This window comes from Diadema antillarum, unplaced genomic scaffold (genome assembly GCF_040938485.1).
Source record: "Diadema antillarum isolate AM-2024a unplaced genomic scaffold, OU_Dant_1.0 scf00000167, whole genome shotgun sequence".
Taxonomy (NCBI): Eukaryota; Metazoa; Echinodermata; class Echinoidea; order Diadematoida; family Diadematidae; genus Diadema; species Diadema antillarum.
In genome coordinates, this window is record NW_027271056.1 from 1,932,545 (window position 1) to 1,948,659 (window position 16,115).

Sequence of the window (16,115 nt, forward strand, 5' to 3'; positions counted from 1 at the left end):
TTCTTTTTTTTTTTTTTTTTTTTTAATTTGAGGGGGTTATAGAGTTAATCATGGATCATGACACTGGACAGTCATGTAGCCCAAGCGACCCCACAGCTTTTCCGATGAGCAACGAAGTGACAGTTCTACATCGTGGTATATACATACGAATCATTCAGTTTGTCTTTTAAATGCCGATATACAGAACAATGACTACTACATATACGTTGTATAACGGGACAGAGAAAGCGCTGCTCTGAGTTTTATGTGTGGCCAGAATAATCAGCACCAAACAATGAGCTATAGAAATGAGTCATCCTGCGAGACGGTTTCTTCCTTTTATCTCATTTTTATTCGGCTTCGATGCAATGACGACGGTTAAAGGTAAGTCTCCGCTAAGGGACACTGGCAAGTGTATGGTCTTTCCAGCGTTTTCATTTTTTTTTTTTTGAAAGGGAAACCCACACTGCACTCAAGATGACAGCTGAAAAAAATTCAAGCACATGGAATAAGAGCAAGTAAAGAAAAATATCTCATGGAATTCTGTTGTGGAGTTTTCATGTTATAAGCTTCAGCAAAACTGTGACATCGTTCATAATCACATATGCGCATGCAACAATAAGGTTATTATCTGAGAAAAAAAAGTTTCTCACTGTAATAGTCATTATATATCTATTTTGTCAATACTTAAGCAGCTACCCCTCTTCAAAGTAATTATTGCAAAATCGTTTCCACTCGAGTTATTTTAAGCAGGGTTAAAATTTCTGCGTTTTTAATTCATGTATAAAAGAAAAGGAAATTTAGTGAACATGCATGAAATAGGGCCTATATTACTGTGTGGAAATGAATGGGAGACTAATAATATTGATGGGCCATGACATAATTTACCTCATCTAATTTGCACAGGGTATCAAGGTGACAAAATATCTCTGTTCTGCGTGGGGAAAGTCAAAAGTCTCGTGAGACTTGGTGAGACTTTTAAGTTCCATAACTTTCTTGTTCTAAGTCTGATCTAAATGAAATAATAACTTTGACTGTTTGTGTGAGTAATCACATCCAGTAACATCAAGTTGACTATGGGGTTGATTTTTACTTTAAGCATAGTAGAGGCATGGAGCTACAGCTCCGTGGTAGAGGCCTATATGGTTACCCACAGTTGACCCCTATATTCCATAGCCCCCTTATAGAACGTCACCCCCCCCCCCCCTTTCATTTCTCCCATCATCACTCTCAATCGACTCATTAGTGTCACGTTACGATCGTAATTATTGTAGGGACCTGGTCGACGGCATGGTTTGATCAATCTTAATAGTCTTGAGTAGATTAAAACAAACTGTTTTCCTATCACACTGTTTTAATTTCTCTTTGAACAATTTTCTCAAGCTTTTGCAAAATTTACTTTGTTTGACAGGGTTTGCTCCATTGTTACGGGGAAAGCGCCAGAAAAAAGGATTCAATTAAATCTTTATATAAGATTAAGTCACTACACTTTGCACTCATAGCGCCTGCGCGGTCATACAAGACAGCTCATCTGTTTTACTACACTTTAAAGGACTACAACAAACATAGAAATATGATATTATACTCTATAGGCCCCTACTGCAGTCCTTGCCAGCTAGTCTTGCTCGATGATTCCTCCTAAACTCCAAGTGGAGCGGACATTCCTCGCGTGCCTTGCATGTTATTACGCATGCGCCGTCGTGCGACTCCCCGCTATCCCAGCTCCCGTGACGTATTCCGTTGGAGGTACCTTCGTTCGTTCACTTCTTCACGGGTTTGGCAGCATCCGACGAGGTCCCAGCTTTGGTCATTTCATCAGGAATAAGTGCAGACACACTCCAAACTTTCCACAATGGTGAGCATTGTTCAACATTTTCTTTTCTTTTATTCTATGTCGAACATTTTCTATATGCAATTTGCTTCGTCTTGTTTATTACCACCATGACCACGGGAGTATTTTAGAGAGACTGGAGATGTCTTTGAGGTCATCAGAAAATACACAAGTTTCCAATCAAATCGCAAAAGCAACGTTTATTCTTATATCTACCTATTGTGTGAACACTGCATTTGGTCACAATTATAAGAGCTACTGGGCATTGTCATTATTGCAAAATTTGTAAGCTTTATTTGAATAACTGTGACTGTTCTAAATAACTCGATGCCGCGTGACCATGGTCGACCGTGATGGTCATTATGCTTTAAAATCTTAATTCATGCCCATTTTAAAGAACCCTATCAGGTTTTTATCGTACCTAGTTTCAGCGATGTGCTACCTAGATACGAAGATATACTAGGCTATATACTTTAATTCTTGTCTTAGGTGAGGATAGAAGATGGAGGGCATGATGCCAGAAACTTGCCAATTATTTACCCTTCCAAGGATGTCCTTCCACGCTATACTCGAGTATTATGATTCCTCCTAAGAATTTTGCTCATGTCGCCTAATTTGACCGACGCACCTTCTTTTCCTTTCTATGAGCTTTTCTATGTTTTTTTTTTTTTAACAGAATCCCAAGTTCTCAGAATCAAACCAGCAGGGTGAGTTCATTCTCTCTCTCTCTTTCTTTCGCTTTCTCATGAAATTATATATCCTAGTAGTCCACTCAAGAAGCTTGTGTTGCATAAACAGACATTTTGCCATGATTCTGTAACGTCTATTGCAATCTGGAAACAATGAATTCTGACCAATATGGACTATATTATTATAGACCGCATGATAATCGCGGGGTCCATTGTGGCAGCCTGAAAGTACGTATTGGGCTGAGCATGATCCTTTAAAATGCGCACCGAAATTCCAATTACAGCATGGCAACCATGATTACCCCTCGCTCCTCCCATCCCCCATTAAGAATGATAATTAAAAAAAAAACTATAAACAAAGGAATATCGTTTTTGCTTGAGCTGATATCTTAGGTATTTTTCTACTTAAAGCGATGCCGTCCATGATTTCATAAATTCTTTTACCATTCAAAATGTAATTCATTTGAATAAAAACTAATATTTCGTTCGTTTATCGACATGACAGCGTGATAATGCGACATTCTATACATTGTCGGCGCAATTAGCTTGCACAGCCATTGCAATCATTTTCAAGGAGCAATGATCGACATCCGAGCAAGCAACGTTGTCATAGTGATGACGTCATGATGGCGGTGAAATGTGTGGCTGATTCAATACTCCGTATAAACCAATAATCCGTATAAACCAATACCACGTATAAACCAATACTCCGTATAAACCAAGTCATCCGTGTATATACGTCGCTTTCACGTGACAAAGGAATTCAACTGCATTGTTATCGTCAGTCCGCTACGTGAGAAACCAGAATAAACACAATGGGCTGCAAAGAAGACTAGCAAAATGTCCTATAAAATCTGTGTAAATTGTTCGTGATGGCGATTAAACGCGTGAATTTAGAGAAAGGATTACAACCTGTAAGCTTCGACCTGCGCTGTGCTCACTCGTAAGGCAAACATTGTTCTTTATTGTATACTTTGAAGGGTTGATGTCGAAACGTGATCATTGTCCGTCATCGATAAAAAAAAGAACATCAGTATTCTGTTCGATTTTTCTTGATCTCATTTTCTTCGTTATTATGGTTTCATAAACATTTTGTCAGAATGAACGATAATTGTTGCCATTACTTTCCAAGAAAATACCACCTTTGATCATAACTCACACTAAAATTACTGAAATACGCCAAGCGGTCCATCTCCTGTGAACTCCGGCAGAAGAGTAAAATCTTGTTATTAACAGTCCTCACTGTGGAGTAAATTATCATCGCACAGCGATAAACTTTGTCCTCCGTAATATAGACTTCCATAAATGATACTCACTGATTATGACGTGGAAGAATCCATTTCTGCATTGGTCGTCTGCACTTTTAGTCTTATTCAGAGAGTTGAAAAAATTACGATGAGATGGCAAACTATTAAGAGGACTCTAAAAGCACTGTCGAAACAGTTTTGAGCAAGTCAAGACATATCTTTTCCGCGCATTTTCATTTTTAGTAGGTAATCATTTAGTACAACGGAATGCAAGGTAACGAGATAAGCAACCGCAATATTCAGACATGACGTGGTTCCATTCAATGTCAAGACTCATTAAGAATTATAATTTTATTACACTCATAGCACCTCCCAGTAGACGGAACAAGCATAAAGTAGGAAAAAAAGTGTCATTTCCATTTCATAGAATTTATATTTCAACCATTTTAGGGATTTTGAAAAATGTATGCAAATTAATTCTCAGAAGTTTTAATTTCATGTTTGTTTGTTTGTTTGGGGGGAGGGGTTTGGGGTGTTAAGGTAAACGACTGTGATTTGGAATTGTGCCAAGAGTAGATTGAAAGGGTTAAAGCACATGCAAAAAGACTTTGAATGTCTGAGCGATATCGACTCCGAGCATTTGAAATGTCAGCTACATGCTAAAAATCACTTTTCCATCGTCATCGCAAATTTCAAAGTTCTGAAACTACTCTCAGCTGTTAGGCATTATCCCGTTTCCTTATCCCATGGGGGAAATTGTCTAGTAAATACTCAATCAAAATTTACAAAATAGATTTAGAATTATTACACATTTAATAGAATACGTCTCAAATGACAGAACAAGGAGTTTTATGATTGCATTGCTCTAAACGGAAAAAAAAAAACATTTATGAAATTTCACATCGAGGCTTTCTGGCTAGACTGGGGCAACCCATGGTTGTAAGAACTGAGATCTGCGAAGACTATACGAGTATACTATCAGTACAGGTACTGTCCCCTTTAACTGTCATACCTTTGACCTAATCTAAATCGTGACACCACTGTTGTGTTTGTCTGTACATGGTCACATTGTCTGCATCTTCAAAGAAGCTGAGAGAAAAGAGGAAAGGCGAAAGTTTGACAGCGCGCCTTTTTCGGGCCAGCAAGTTCCCAATTCGACAGAACCGTCACTACCCCGGCCTATCAAACCGCAGCAGGAATTCTTGGCATCCCTAGGCCCGACCCCGCAGCCTGCGCAGACTCCCGTGCGCAGCTCATCCCATTTACCAAATTTGTTCATTCATCTCCAGTTCATGCTGTAGGCATGGTGTCGTGTGCATGGGTGTTTATGCAGTCCAGGGTTTTATCGGGCGCCGTTGCCACCCTTTAATGTTGGCTCTTGCTCTTAACAGGGATGTCATATCTCTCACCGCTGATGAAAATAATGAGTATATGGTTTTATGTCTGTGGCTATTTGCCAGCAGGTCTTGGCGATAAGGATGTATATTCGCGTTACTAAAAGCCAATTCACAGATACAATATGAGCATGTGCAGATAAAGGTCATTGGAGACGTTCTCTTGAAATTTACTTGTAACTGAGGTTCAACATTGACAAAACTGGACAGTTCTTCATGGAACTGTTTTGTAAATATTCATGTATGACTTGGGTGCATAATATCAAATTGGAAAGTACAGGTGAATGTGCATTCTTTACAATCAAGTTAACAAAAGCTATTCAATGCAGCATTGTGTGACTTACCTCTTTCATATTGGCTGTTTTCAATTGAATTTTTGATTAAATGATTGATCCATGTTTTGAAAAGTCTATGATTCAGAGGTCATTGCAGACTACTGCTAACTGTGAACCGCAGTACTCAGTAAATGGTTTATTAGCGCTTCATGTATGTTTATCGCTGTTCCTTCCGTTGTGTCCCATAGTAAGGGAGACCTCCAGATGATTTCTAGAATTTTGCATTTGAACATAATAAAATGTTTATACTTTGTAAAGAGTTTCAGAATTTATTGTGATATGGAAGAGAAATGAGAATGTTTCCAATGTTCATAATAAATCACAATGAACAAGGACGATGATAGCAGCTCCACAAAAGAATGCGTGATTGGATAAAGGTATACAGAACAAAAGAAAACAGCCATGCATAAATTATACACAGGTGAACCTGCTAAGCAAGTGGTATCATGGGAGCTCTTATGCCATCATCCTTGTTCAGTGTATTTTTTTTTAATCTGCTCAAGGACCACAATAAATTCCACAAATCTCAGCGTGGCACTGTATCTACTTATGTACTACAGTACCTGATATGAAATTATATGGGCCCTTTTAAGTTATTAAAAACCTTATTTCCATGCACTGATGTAGTTACTCTATGTAGATGCTAAACATCTCATTTGAATCTGACATTGAGAATTCGTAGTTCTGAGACATTATGTTGGGTATCAAGAAATACTGCTAGAAAGTAATTGCCTCTTCAACAATAAAGAAAGAATCTCAAACATTCAAACCACATCATCCAAAATGAATTCTGCTAACATCGTCTAATCCTTCACCACCAATATCAAGATGAATACGGTTATACATTTTGTCATAAAGTGTATTGTAACAAAAACACCATCATTATCAAATAACATTCAAGCAATGAGATTGATGAGACGGGAGATGTGACCGTACTTAATTATTATTTCCATTCTATAAGCATTTTCATTTTCTCTCCCTTTTTCAAATCTCATGATGCATGCATGTTCTATTTCTGAGTGTTATTCTGCGACACCATTATGCATTGTAACCTACAATCAGGCACAATGAAGAGAGGCTAACGTAAAGAGTCAGGCATAAATTTCATGATCTTAGATAATTCACATTCACTGAGGTCTTCTCGGGTATAGTGTATCTCAAGATTAAATGGCATTCAGTCAAATACTGCATGTTTCATGAAGCATATAGAAAGATATCTATGTCTTTATGTATATAAACACAGGTATCCTTTTTTATGTCAAACAAGAGTCGACAGTGAACCCCCAAATTGGGATTTCACTGCAACCAGTCCCGATGATGTATGCCGATATCAAATCGGAAATACGACACCTAGTGAAAGAATGCTTTAAATCTGGAAAAGGAAAGTAACATGAACAATTTTGTCTGTGAACCAACATCATGGAATATGAAAATATGGCCAAAGAAGCCCCACTCATCGCCATCAATGTCAAATTTCAACAAAGAATTATATTCTTTTTTTTTAGCTCATTACTTCGACAGTTTTAGCGTGCAAAGTTCGTTGATCAGTATGATATTGGAAACGCACTATATATAAAAGACTAATCATTATAATTTTATGATCATTATCATTCATCATGGTTATTATTAATGACAACCCCTGAAAAGAGAGAAAAGTGCAATTTGTATCCAATGAAGATTAATCTATGCGAGCGCTTGATTAATGTAGTGACCCAGTAATCCGTGCGTGCGTTTCCCTCCCTCAGAGTACAAGGACACCTTCCTGATGTGGGACAGGAAAGGTGACCAGAAGGTGGCCGTTCCCCACGTCGGTCACGTGATGAGGTCGCTGCTGTGGAACCCGACTGAGAAGTCACTGAAGAAGGTCATCGGACCAGACCGCGACGAATGTAAGCTGGCCTTCCCAATTATTATGATTAAAGAAGGAATCCACTCCAAAGTTGTATCGATTTTATAAGAAAGAGGAGAAAATTCCGTGCAGGAAAGTGCAAAAAATGATCAAAATCGGATGAGAAATAATTAAGTTATGACATTCTGAAATTTCAACATTTTTCAGATATATACGAAAATGACAAAAATCTCATATTTTAGCTGTATAAACATAAAACTTACCTTAAAACCAACGAACAAACGTTACCTCTGATATATTTTGGCATGGGAATATCCGTTTATCTGTATTAGCTAAAACTAACAATTTTCCGAATTTCATACATAACATATACATGATATTATCAAATTTTGTGGGGGCATGATATCGTCAACTCGCGAAAAGGGGACACACGAACTTCAAAACTCACTTTATTAAATATGTTTCGAGTCAACGCCAACTGTAAATCAACCTGCTCCTCGCTTTTTGCGTTTTTGCAGACGACCGCGTTTCGTTCGAGGAATACTTCCCCATGATGAAGGAGGTCTGCACGGGAAAGTTTGGTACGGCCGATGACTTCACAGAAGGTCTCAAGGTGTTCGACAAAGACAACAGCGGCAATGTAAACTGCGCAGAAATCCGCCACGTTATTTGCACGCTAGGTGGGTATAATACAACGTCACTGCTGTGTGGCGCCAGAACAGGCCTATCATTGTTCGGTTGACTATTGGTGCTCTTGGTCTGTACTGATCTTATGAAAATGAGATCTATTTTTTTTTAACCTTGTAATATTTTCATTTTATGATCAAACGTACGTATGGAATGCATGGTGATACACAGACCAAAATGCGGATTTCATGACTGCCTTTAGTATCAGAAGATTTAATTTAAAAACAAAAGAAAACCAAAAGGACCGCTAGAAGCATACTTCACTCAACAAGCTACGAAAGAAGAAAAAGACATAGCATGTAAATCAATTCACACAAAAAAGGATATAAAAAGCTGGACTATATATTCTTTTTCTCTTAAATTATCACGCTTTTATTTTTCTGTCTTGATTTTCCTGATTTCCTTGTTGTATCAAGCTTTTCATGTATTTCACAAAATTTGATGTATCATTAAACTTATAACCATACCTTTTCCTGGACAGGAAGAATGGGTGCGTTCTGTGGGCAAAAATGAGTATATGGCTCTTTAGCGGTGTCTAATTTCACTGCAGGTCTATTTATCGTTGCTCTCATAAACTTTATACACAGTGCTGGTGTCGTTTTTGACGGAAGATAAGTTTAATGTAATGTGATATACAAATACAAAGGCAAAAAGAGATAATTGGTTTCTGTGTAAACAAGATTTCTTTGATACAGTCACCTTTGATTGCTTTGAGTGTGAAGACGTTATTCGCAGATGTCATGAGACTCTACTCAGCCTCGGGTTTTAAAATTGCAACCAGAGACTTGAGTGCGACTAAGCTTTTACTTCACTATTGTTTCATGCAGGTGAGAGGTTGGAAGAGGCCGAAGCTGACGTCATTCTCAAAGGCATGGAAGACAAGAAAGGAATGATCGCCATTGAGGGTAAGACATTACGTAATGTTTGCCACCTAGTGCCTCGAAGTGTTACAGTGATGAGGACATATTAGTGATAATCATAAATAAAGATAATAATGGCAATAATAATGATAATAATAATAATAATAATGATAATAACAATAATAATAACAATAATAATAATAAAGATAATAATGATAATGATAATAATAATAGCAATAATAATCATAACATTAAGGGCCTGATAGTAACAATGATAATGATAGCCATTATGAAGGACTGATATAATCAGTATTAATCTTTATTGTTCTTATTCTCATCATTGATATCATTATGATCTCATTTAAGAAGGATAGCCATATCATTGTGAAATCCCCGCAATAAGAATAAGAATACGAAGCTTTTGAATGTTGACAAAATGAACGTTTTCAAAAATACGTACAGTATTATGTCATGCGGTATTTAATAACAAAACACATGGCTGATCTCCAGGCCAGTCATTAACTGGATTATCATAAGCGATGTAAATATTATATAGTCGCCAAGTTTAAAAAAAAATGAGAATAGACAGAACATAAGACTGGCTTGTATATCTTTGTATGTATAGAGGTTTGTTCGTGAAACTGTTAATTTAACCAATGTTGCAAATTCTCATCCATACTGCAGTCACTCGATTCTCTAGTTTCGGGTTGTTGGAAATTTGTTTTATTATCGTTCTTCCTTGTCCCCCTCCCTCACTCAGTCAAGGGAAAACGTAAATACGCTAATGCGCTAATGTGACGTAATAACAAAAGACATATGATAGATCTAAAGCTGATGTCAACAAGATGTTACGGTTGTATCAGTGATGCTAAATTTAAAAAAATTTATTGTTAGACACTATCACAGCGACAAAGTTTTTACTATAGTGAATTTGTCTGTTAAAGAAGTGGGCAAAAAGCCACGACTTGTTGCAATGATGCCAAACCATTTTGCGTACACAAATGGCGCCAAAGTCGAACATTAAAGCAGAAAATTAAAACCTTCAAGCAACACATAATATTAAAGCAGTTATTCATCTGACTCATCATCATTAATTCAAGTAATATCAATATTTATAGGGGGTCCAAATCATAGCTTTGTCAACTATACATAAGAATGCGAAATCGCCACTTTGGAAACTCAGCGCATGCGTGAAGTCGGTTAATCGCGCATCGCCCCCATTGGATGCGAATAAGGAATCTTGTTTCTTACTTCATAATGGATGAGGGAGAAGACTTTACGCTTGCGCAGCAATTGCCGATGTGACGACACCATCGCAGTTGTTTCTTTAACAATGTCATATCTCTACTGTTATGTTAGATGAAAATGTCGAAATCGTATCATAAAATTTGATCATGATATACGAAACGCATTCATGAATTCCATGGATTTCTGCTCACCGGGTCTTTGATTCAATTTGTGTCAAAACATGCACATTTGCTGCAGTTCTTTCTTCTGAATAAATCATTTGCATGATCATGCCTGTCTTTGAAGTCGTCATCTTGCACACAATTGCTGAGAAAGTTATTCTTAAAGATGTTGCCATTTGTTGAAGCAAGCAACCCCCCCCCCCCCGCCCAAAAAAAAAAAAAAAAAAAAAAAAATCGCCACAAAAGCAAAAGGATAAATATGCATGTAAACTCTTCGGAATTCCACAGGTTTGTATGTAGGCCCTATAAATGACTTGTTCAAAGTGAATGTAGCATCGATCAGTCTGATAACGCAACCTTGAAAGCAATGCTGAAAGAACATTTTGTTTAAAAAAAAAGAAAGAAAAGAAAGAAAGAAAGATGAAAACAACAACACCTGCTAAGATGTTATTTTTATGTGACGAAGACAAAGAGAGCTAAATCTCCTAAAGTCGACTGTCAGAAAATCACATATCATAGAAAAGTGATGGGTGCATTTTAACATCATTTTCTATCAGTGATCTTAAATGTCAGGAATTTCCTGATCATATCAGGTGGTCACATATCCAGAGAAACATTTACGGTTATTATCCTTGACAATTCTCAAGGTAACATTCATAATACGCAAAGCCTGAAGAACCCAAATTATTATCATACCCGAATAAAGAGTTGTTAATTCTTCATCTTCCTCGGTCTTTTGGTTAACAAAAAAATAAATTTAAAAAATGAAACTGAGAGTCTGTGACAAATTACATCACAGGATATGTTGAGGTTTCGTACAACAGCTCGTGAAGTGAACAGTCGTAATTGCGTAATTCATGCCGAAATTCGATTTATCATCTTCTGTTTGATAAGATTGCAATTTAAAGTTGGCACAGAAAGTTTTTGTTCGTGTCTCATGAGATAAAAAACAAAACAAAACTACTTACTCAACTATTGGATATCTCATCCTGAAAACGAAAAAGTTTCATTGCCGTGGAATGGAACAATCATCCCATTTACAGTGAAACCTTGAGGATACCCGTCATCACTCTTAAACAAGAAAGCACATCCTGATTACTGTTCGTTTCCTCAATATTGTATCACTTTGATGCTCCACTGCTGTTTTTTTTTACTTTATTAATTCATTTTGTATTTTTATACACTTTCTATTGTAGAGAAAGTAAATCTCATGCGTTAACCAATGTCAAAAATGTTTCTTTTCTCTGAAAAACAGACTTGGTCAAGAAAATGATGGTCAATGTCTTGGAGGGCATGTAGAGGGGCTCTGAGTGCTGTGCATGTTGGAGTCTGCAACCATCATCCCATCTTCGTCACTTGCGATAGTGCGAATCGCATCATTGATTTCAAGGAAAACCGCCAATCCATGCTCTGCTTTTCTATCTTTCTCCTTTTTTTTCATCTTCATCGTCTGCACCACGAATGCTGCTTGGCACGGGAAGGGTTGGTAACGGAGGGAGATGAAACGCGAGAAAAAAAAATGGGGTGGGGAGGAAAGTCTTACGGACATAAACATTGATGTGGATGATTGTCAGTTATTCAGTTCAGCTTTCATTTAGGTTTCTCTCATTAGAACGAAAGGATTTGTCTTTCTTTCTCCAGTGCTTCCATCGGGTAAAGCTTGTGGCATCATGGGGAAAAAAATCATTGCAAAGCTTTGGGGCTCTTTTTATGGGAGATGGAAGAACAATGAGGTGCATGAAGTGAAAGGTATTTTCATGTGAGTGTGTGTGTGTGTTGCTAAAGTCAGGACGAAAGTGTACTCGAACGCAGTCTGGCGCAAATCTTTCGAAAACAAATGAGAAATAATATTGATGAAATGAAGGTTATCGACAGGTATCACCCTGTTGTGTTGGCACAGCAACAGATAGTACGGCCTATGAAGGCACGTAAAGCGATGCTCTGAGAGGTTTATCTGAGGAAATCCGACGGATAACCTTTGTGGTTAGTCTGTCTTTCCAGTACACATTCGTCCTGACAAAACAAATTCATGATCAAAGCAGACAAACACCAGTGAATGAAATTCCATTTTGCTTCGAATCACATCGACCATTCATTGAAAAAAAATCTCAATTCTGCGGAGGAATCCAGGAATTGGCTGCAGCTCATGTCGATGACATTGAGCAACATTATTGATGAACGCTATACGGACCTAGACAGTCACTATCTACCGTCCAAACAACTATCTGAGATGCATGTACACACATTCATCGACATTTTTTTTATCGCGTTTTTGAGGTTGCTACATCATCATCACCATCATCATCTGTCCACGTTGCCATTTTGAGATGCATGTCGGATTGTGCGCACGAATTTGTGAAGAGAACGGGTGCCCTGCCTAATGCATTATTTTCGTACATTCTCTTTCTCTCTCCTCTTCGCGAACAGCCTTCGTCAAGAAAATCATGTATAACCTCCTGGATGAAATATAAAATCTCAAGGATGTGCAGCATTTTTTCTTTTTTCCCCCCGTTTTTACGACGACGAGGAATGGGTATAGTTTCAGCAAATGATTGTCAAGAGTGTTCATCGCACGATGTAAAATCGCAATTATCGCATATTAGTATCGACATCATCTTTGCGGTTTATAGCATTACATACGCAAGATTACTGAATTAAACGGGGTTTCATGATATTCTGCAATTAGCGGAGGAAGAAAGGGTGACAATATATCTTACCATCAGCTCCCATTTTTTTCCATGTTTCAAATCTTATTTACAAGACTCGAAGTGACTTACACGGAAGCGGGGTCCAATTACTTGAAGTATGCCAACGGAGATGGGGAATAGGGCCATTGAAAATGAAGTCTTTATTCGTGTTTTCAAATTGTGAAGTAACCAAGGGCAACCAAGTAATAAAGACAAATTCGCTCTGAAAACTAGAATGATGCTTTCATAGAGCAAAATGACAGACAAGACCTTTTTTTATACATTCTGTATGCTGTTCATTTTAGTTTCATTTATCTTACAAGTTATTATTAGTGTGTCAGCTGTGTGTGTTATTTATTGCGTAAGTTAAAAAACAAAAACAAAAACAAAAACAAGAGTGAGTGACAATAACCGAAGAGCTTAATGTTTGTCTTATCTCACTGACATTCGTCTTACTTTTCTAATTGATTTTCTCCGTTTCTGATATCGTTTACATCTGCTTGAATCACAACTTTAGACAGGTTTAGGAATCAGGGATATGGGTGTGCAATACAGTAGCTTAAGTAACCATTTTCATCGGTGTCAACAATAGCACTTTTTCAGTTGAGCCAAGAAATCTCATTACAAATAGTATATCTATTCGCCACTGAATTGCAGTAACCGAGGCGGCCGTGTACGGAATCGGTCTTCTGTTTTCCTTCTTCCTAACATCTTCAATTGTGTGTCATCTTTTCATGTGTATAAAGGTTAAATCTTGTATAAAATTGTTGCCTATTTGTCGAACGGTGATTTTGTTACAGAGATTAAAACTGTGGCAATTTTTCTGAAGTGTATGTTGATCTTGCTTCTTTCGTTTGTTTTACAGTGCGACAATTTTGTCTTACACGAAGCCCTCTGAAAACAAATTGATATTGTCACTGTACGTAGCAGCATTGTACTTGATTATGATGTATTTCATCATCAAAGTAGCTTAGCTATAGCAAAACTTGTCTTTCATTTACATTGTTACTTTTTTTTTGCACCCCTGCTCGCAAGACAATTACTTCATGTTCATAAAATATGTAAACATATATATATATATATATATATATATATATATATATATATATATATATACATATATATATAACACAAACGAGTGAATATTAATCCATTGTTAATATCATTTACAATAGATTGATATTAACTGGTTTGAGTTTATATATTGTGTATATACATATAAATACATATTATATATGGCACAGAACATATTAAAGCATGTCAAAACATGTAGATCTATGTCCAATGATGATGTTAACACACATGGGGGACTGACATGGGGAATGAGAACTCACGAATACATCACGTTCAGGATTTCACGCATGTACGAACATCAAGACTACCTCAAACTACTTCTTGCAGACACGTTTAATAGAGCTCTCGGCTGTTGAGGGACGGTACATCTTGTACAAGGTATGTATCGGTTCATGAAGAAAGAAAGAAAATCAAGATACTAGAAATTAGTTGATAAAGGTGATTGCTGGAGATTTTGAATTTGTAGCCCATGATTGATTCATATCTATATATATATATGAACACATCTATAAAATGCTAGAAATACAGAAAGAAACATAAATTCTGCATCAGCTTTAGATTTTTCTATGCAAGTACCTTTAGAATTCTTCAGAGTGCTTTTGAAATTCCTCACAAACAAGGGCAGTCAGATATCGCCTATGTTATCTCATTTTTCTTTTTCATTGTGGCCTGAGATATGAAGAAATAGTTACCCTTTTTGAATCAAAATTCACTAATGCCTTTGGCAACTGATCTTCACCTTTATACGACCAGTTTAGCGGTTACATTTGAACACACTACACAAATGTGGTGAAAAAAAAAATCTTGCACAAAGATATAGTTTTTCTATATACATGAATACAATGAAAGACAGTGAATCAAGGCAAAAACTATTTTGCAGTTTCTTAGGCAGGCTCAGAAATATATACACATTCTCTTTTCATGGTTGAAGGATAACAGTTTTCCGTACCATGAACAAAAATGAAAGACAATTGTGTGTAAAGTAAAAACCTGTTCCAAACCTTTTTAACACATATAAAGTCTTTCTGACAACAAGGTTGGTAATGACAACACAAGATTAATCTAAATTTACAAATTTTTACAAGAAAGCTGGTGATGAGTATGATTGTATGGATGTGTACATCTGTACATTCTTCACATATACAAATAAAATGGGGGAGATTATCTTTACATGAAATAGAGGAAATGCATTTTCTACTTGCAAAAGTGTCTCAGAAACAGCACCAAATATATACAAAACGAGATTCAATACATACAACAACAAAAAACAAAGCAATGTACTCAACATGGAGCAAGAAGCTCATAGAGCGGTTTCACACTTGCAAAGCCATAATTTGTAATCAGGTGTCTGAAACGAGTTTCAAATCATGTTTAGAGTGTTGCAGTGTTCAGAAGTAGCGAGTAGCGAGAAGAAGAGCGTCTCCTCACCAACCACTGACTGCAATCAACTTTCCCATAAAACATCTTGGTCTCTAAGTCAAACATGCAACTCTTAAAAAACAGTTAAACTTTGAATATATACCTTTACGTGTGCACCATGGCGGAAGCAAATACTGCATGACACTAAGTGTATTTCCTTCTCTGGAGGTCAATTTGTTGCAAAAGCCAAACTAAGCAGAGCTTACTTTTAAAACAATGAATAGACAACGACAGCATAAACATGATTTGAGACACATGTCTGGGAGAAATATTGTTTTAGGAAACATGATTCCAGTTTGCTGTCAGACTTATGAAAATATCTTGATTGTGATGAAATGTGTCTTTTTAACACACATATAACAAGGTCTTTTATAAGTGTGCAAACCCTCATTGATGAGATAGAATGGACTACGGGAAGTAATGCCCACACATTATTTTCTTTTTCTATTATACAGTCACACACATTCACTCAGACACATACATACATTACATCTTTATAATTACGTGCAAGACAAATATAGACTCTACACCTGTTATTGCCATTATTAAAAGATCATGCACTTAGATTGTCACATCTCATTACAGAATAAGACTGCTTTTTTCGGACCTACCACGCAATTCTCAAACGAAATGCAATACAGTGCTGCTTTTGGTG

At 36.9% G+C, this 16,115-nt stretch overlaps 1 protein-coding gene across 2 annotated transcripts; it reads left to right on the forward strand.

The window, feature by feature from the left end:
- The first annotated feature begins 1,732 nt into the window (after positions 1 to 1,732).
- LOC139722536 (myosin light chain 3, skeletal muscle isoform-like) lies at positions 1,733 to 13,800 on the forward strand. 2 transcript variants are annotated; one of them, XM_071633824.1, is made up of 6 exons: positions 1,733 to 1,834; positions 2,487 to 2,517; positions 7,221 to 7,364; positions 7,843 to 8,004; positions 8,839 to 8,916; positions 12,708 to 13,800. In XM_071633824.1, the coding sequence occupies exons 1-6, from the start codon at positions 1,832 to 1,834 to the stop codon at positions 12,749 to 12,751; spliced, it is 462 nt and encodes a 153-aa protein (XP_071489925.1). In that variant the 5' UTR covers positions 1,733 to 1,831; the 3' UTR covers positions 12,752 to 13,800. The 2 variants fall into 2 exon arrangements, with proteins under 2 accessions (XP_071489925.1, XP_071489926.1); XM_071633825.1 differs by lacking the exon at positions 12,708 to 13,800 and adding an exon at positions 11,536 to 12,497.
- Positions 13,801 to 16,115: the final 2,315 nt, after the last annotated feature.

What these genes read in the sequence shown, in the direction of transcription:
- LOC139722536 (XM_071633824.1), top strand. An exon ending in CCACGTTATTTGCACGCTAG is followed by an intron (nt 8,005 to 8,838) that starts GTGGGTATAATA and finishes TGTTTCATGCAG; the next exon opens with GTGAGAGGTTGGAAGAGGCC. An exon ending in AGGAATGATCGCCATTGAGG is followed by an intron (nt 8,917 to 12,707) that starts GTAAGACATTAC and finishes CTTCGCGAACAG; the next exon opens with CCTTCGTCAAGAAAATCATG.